Source organism: Solanum tuberosum, unplaced genomic scaffold (genome assembly GCF_000226075.1).
Source record: "Solanum tuberosum cultivar DM 1-3 516 R44 unplaced genomic scaffold, SolTub_3.0 scf00040, whole genome shotgun sequence".
In the NCBI taxonomy this organism is placed as follows: domain Eukaryota; kingdom Viridiplantae; phylum Streptophyta; class Magnoliopsida; order Solanales; family Solanaceae; genus Solanum; species Solanum tuberosum.
The window spans coordinates 2366470-2371930 of NW_006238964.1; the positions used below are offsets into that span (position 1 = coordinate 2366470).

At 31.5% G+C, this 5461-nt stretch overlaps 1 protein-coding gene across 1 annotated transcript; it reads right to left on the reverse strand.

The window, feature by feature from the left end:
* Nucleotides 1-3020: 3020 nt before the first annotated feature.
* On the reverse strand, nucleotides 3021-4474 carry LOC102599338 (auxin-responsive protein IAA17). Its single transcript, XM_006343041.2, has 5 exons — nucleotides 4169-4474; nucleotides 3909-4090; nucleotides 3686-3797; nucleotides 3479-3540; nucleotides 3021-3374 (listed from the first exon to the last, which is right to left on the reverse strand). The coding sequence occupies exons 1-5, from the start codon at nucleotides 4411-4413 to the stop codon at nucleotides 3337-3339; spliced, it is 639 nt and encodes a 212-aa protein (XP_006343103.2). The 5' UTR covers nucleotides 4414-4474; the 3' UTR covers nucleotides 3021-3336.
* Between the last annotated feature and the right edge of the window lie 987 nt (nucleotides 4475-5461).

Here is a 5461-nt window from a genome sequence, read left to right on the forward strand (position 1 = left end):
CAAAAGTTAAACAGAAAAAAATTATCCAAAAGTTTTAAAAAATAATATGTAATTCTTAACCAGTGAAATTTGTCACTAATATTGACAGGAATAATTACATCGTCAACAGTGTCCCATGGAATGTTGGCAAGCAATTTGAAGCCTCTAATGCATTGTCCAACATTGTGGTTGGGGGAGATGGATCTCATGCCGCAATTTGACTCTCTCCACTGTTTCTCAATGTTATTGACCCACGACATAAACCAACAATCAACAGTGTTGTATGATAATGGACTTGAAGAGTAATTAGCCTTCTTTCGCAGATAATACATAATGCTATTGACATGCTGTTACCAACAAAATTCGAATTTGAGTCGGAATCAGACTTTGAAGGAGTTTCAACAAGTTTTTTCCCCTTCCTCTGAGGATTGCTCAAGGGATCCCAGTATGTTGTAGTCCGAGGATCTGATGAAAGATGAGCCTTTTCATTGGAATAGGCTTGTTGAGATACTAGTTCAAAACCTTCTTTAATCTGTAAGAGAACATGAGAAATTAAAAATCCATCATGAATTTGAAAGGAAATTCCTTCCAACATATAATGTCATTTAACATTAGACTTGCCCCAGCAGACTGGGTAATCAATTTTGATGTTGGACTAGATGAGAAAGAATGGAGAAAGTTTGATAGTGGGTTGTGGGTTGAGTCGTGTGGGAGTGAAGAAACGTGTGGGATGGTGGTGTGATCAATGATTGGGGATGATAACGGTAAACAAGGAAAGGAAATCCCTAAAATTGGGTAACTGAAAATTTTAGTTTTTTAAAAAAGGAAGTAAAATAAAATTAATGATCTATTATTAATTAATAATAAAAACTATAAATAGATTAATAATTTATTAAATAAATATAATTTAATTTAAATTAAATTAAATTTAACTGATATGTCATAGCCTGTAAATAATCTGTTATAAGCAAGAAATTTTTAAAAGTAGGTTTAAAACCCGTAATATTTACTCTTAAATGTGTATATGGAGTGATTTTTTCATATTTTAACGTGTTATTAACTAATTCAAATATTATTTGAGAATAAATATTGAATCATAGTTTAATCGACTTAATTAATGTGTGAAAGACGTGGATATTTATCGTCGACAAAATAGATAGAGAGTTTCGGCATGTGTTACGCTACTTTTTTTCTTTTCAACTTCACACATGGCATACCTAAGACATAAAAGTTAAGTACTAATTATTATCTCATTTTATTTAAGATAACTAAGTTATTAGTAGTATTTTATTTTTTCAGTTCGTTTCAATTTATGTGTGATAGTTGGAATTTAAAATTTAAAATTTCTAAATTTTTATCGTGAATTTGGATATAGAATTTTAAGTTCTTTAATATAAAATTATTATAAATCATAATAATTGACAAATAAAATATTTGAAAGGTATATAAAAGAAATTGATTACTTCATATTTGATTGACTCTCAAAATTTAAATTGTGCAACATAAATTGGGACATAGGTAGCATCAACGATATTCCTTTAGCCATCATTATTGAAACATATTGAAAGATTAGTTTGAGCAGTAATTTAAGCAAAATAAATTTGTTTCCTTGACGCTCTTTTTTTTTTTTTTTTTTTTTTTTTTTTTTTTTTTTTTACTCTTAAAAATTGTTATCTCGAATATCTTTATCGATCTTTGCTAGCTAGATGGCGGACTTCATGGATGCCAATGACCATGACGACCCTAAAGGGTTATTTACTTGCGATCCAGAAAATTCAAAATTTAAATTTGACGAATTAAATTTTTGGTTTGTTAGTTCTTTGTTTGAAACTATTAAGTACAATATGTATACCTCTAGGAATTAGGGTATACATGATATTGTTTTTTTTCCTTTTAAATTTTTTAAAGGAGAGTATGGATGGGCCATTGTAGCCTCAAATAGACACAGAATTCCAAGCCCATATAGCTTTCATTGGGCTTTGAATAAAAAAGATTTGGGCTTTAGCTTTCATTGCTTATGTGCTTTGCTCTCAACTAATTTGGATTCAAAATGTTTTATTGCATTTTCTCCTTGAGCATTATAATGCTTGAGTTATAATACACATTGTCAAAAGTCAAAACCCCTTATATTTAAATCCTAAAGCATTACATACAATTCAATCCAATAAAGTATCTTTAGTTTTCACCAACAGTTTCCTTTGAATTATAGGAGAAATCAATAAACACATTTAAACTATAATTATTATTTTTAGTTTCATATCCCAATAATTCATTGTTCTCTTTACCTACTTATGTTATCACTCCCTTTATATTAAAACACACCTCGATGCTGACTTGACCAAATATTATTCCCACTTGACAACAAGTGTGTGTAGGCCAACTTAGTATCGAGGTATATATGTTTAATTACAAAGAGAGTCATAATTTAGGTAGGTAAAATGAAATAATGGATAGTTGAGACATGAAACTCGTGAAAATGTGCTTTTTTAAAAATCATTAACTCATTTACTAATCCCAGAAAAACAAAATAAAAAAATTGTGACCTCTAGTCGTACCGGGAAAAAGAGAGGCACTCGACTAGAAGGAGTGGATGATAAGCACAAAGGGAAGACTCTGCTATGTGATGACACTAGCTCTGTGCATGAATTCTTCTTTGATTGAAGGAACGGGACAAAAGGAAACCAGAATTACCATATCCTTCGCACGTTATCTTATCAAGTTAACGACAAATTTATTTTCCTAATTTAATTTTACTCTCCTTATCCTTAGTATTAATTAGTTAAAAAATATTTGAAGTTTAGTTGAAAGAAAGATCCAAGCTTTTCAAATTAATGTTGGAACAAAAATATCATGCAAATCATGTATTAGTCTACTAGATGATCTCTCTCAACATGTAATCCATTTCCATGTTGTCTTTTCATAATCATCAATTGATTCATTTCCATATTGTATTGTCATAATTGTCAATTGAGTTTGAACATACATACCACAAAATTGTTCAAACTAATATCTTAAGATAACGATTTGTAAATTCAACTTCATCATTTTCACCCTTTCACAAATCGTACAAATGGATTTTTTTTTTTCCATGGCATTATTGATGATTGAGATCTACAATCGTAACGACACAAACATACAAACAAATACAAATACAGGAATAATAAAATCAATCATCTTCACTCAAACGGGAAGCATCGTAGCACAAAATACACTTCTAAGTAATTGCCTAATTATATCCCTGCATATATATTACTTATCCTATAATTCCTAGAATTAAAGAACGCAAAAGGTTGGGAAAAAAAACCTTATTCCCCCAAGCCAGTTGGTATCTGTACATGCAGTTATCTTTAGATTAATTTAGCTTGAACTCGACGATCCCCCTGGTGTTCTTGGAGCTACACAAACAATTAACAAAATAAGTTAATACTATATATTACACTAATCATATTCAAAAATTAATTAATGTAATTATGAGAAGGAAGTTAATTAGATTAATTACCTAATCCAATAGCCTCCGTGCTCTTCATCAACCTAATTCTCTTACACGTATCAACAAACATTCTGTACAGTAAAAATAATAATCATATAAATCAGCAAATGAAACATCTTATCAGCTCATTGACTATCAAAATTATTATCTGGTTGGTAAGGGTTCGATTCCCCATCTTGTAATCTAACAGACAAAAAGAATAAGAGAAAAACATACTTCCATGGAACATCTCCAACAAGCATCCAGTCTCCATCTTTATCTTCGTAAGTAGGTACATATTCTACACCATTTGTAAGGTCCATAAGCTTGCTTTCACTTTGAGAATTACCTGAATTACGATTCGATTCATACAAATCGACGAAATTTATTATATGATGGAATTAATTAAAGGAACAAAAAAAAAAATTGAAAAAATGAATCTTCAAATTAGTATACTTACAGATTGTTAGGCAGGTAAACATGTTTTCTAAAGCATTTAACAACTTCTGGTAACTATCGTACATTTCCAGATCTACTTTTCTCAAGTAAGGAGCTCCGTCAACTGCCACCTTCACGTACTTGCACTTTTCTATCACGTTTTTTCTGTATGATCTCACCGGCGGCCATCCAATTACTTGAGCCCTAATATCATAATTCACAATTAAATTGTGCATAAATACGGGAGAGTAAAAATTAAAATTACGTGTCTTCATGACTTACTTTGCTGGAGGTTTGTTTCCGGTAGAGATTTCGTTTTTCGAGTGATCATCTTCACGGCGGCGTTCGCCTGAAGTTGAGCTTCCTAGGATTAATTCCATACCGTCGGAGATTCCACGTTTTGTACCGGAGATTTGCTTCCGCGATTCTCCGGGTAAGCCGAGAGTGAGCTCTGTTTCATTGAAATTGAGGCCGGAATTATCGGTTTCCGTCAAGCCGTTCGCTAATTTGGCTCTCTCCAATGACATTTTTTACCCTTTTAGATAGTTTGGTGAAGTGAGATATCTTTTGGTGCTTTGAAAAATGCGGTTAGGCCACTATATATGCTCTCGGGTAGGTGGACGGAGCACGGAGGCTTTCATGTTGGCCATTCTTATTGCGACGCGTGTCAACAGATGAACGGTTCAGATGTGGAGTCTTTTTTTTTTCTTTTTCCACACGATATCCGTATTAACACTAGAGTCTAATTATTTCAAATTCACACCAGGTAAAACTCCGTTCAAGAGTAGTGTTATGTATCAAGAATCCGCTCGAAATCGAGATCTCTAATTTATAAATGGAATAACCTCGCCTACCGTACCATATTCAATAATGGTGAAAGGAGTGGAGTGTCATTTTGTTTATTTAACTCTGCGGGGTTGTGGTAGGCTGAAAATTGTTGCACAGCAGAAATCCGATTTATCAGATTCTGATATTATTGATTGATTTGGGAGTATATGCAAAAATTTGACACCTTTTATAAGTCTTAATAATAGTAATGTAGAAATTTGTACATAAACCCTCAATAGAGAATTAGATACGTATTAAACATAAAGTCTCAATTGTCATGACACGTCTGCCCATACATGAATCTGCACGTGCTTGTTTAGTAGATTATTCAATCAAACTTGATAGTCTCTAAAATCCAAATTGCATATGCATGCATGATATTTATTATCAAGAAAAAACTTCAAGTTTAATGTTTTGCATCGAAATATTATATAAATGGGAGTTAACTTTAATTCAAAGATAACTTTATACCGTGTGATTGACTGATTGTACCCTTTGAACTAAGTCCGGGTAGTTTTTTCTCCAAAGGATTCATACTATAAACTAAAATAAATAAATAAATAAGAAAGTTGAGATGACAATACCAAAGAAAAAAAATTGACAACAAAATAATCAATATAAAAAGTAAATAATAGTAGTATTACTATCGAAGAATAAGGTAATGGTGGAATAATACTTTTTCCGTCCTATAATACTTGTGTCGACATCGTAGCATATAAATATATATATATATATATATATATATAT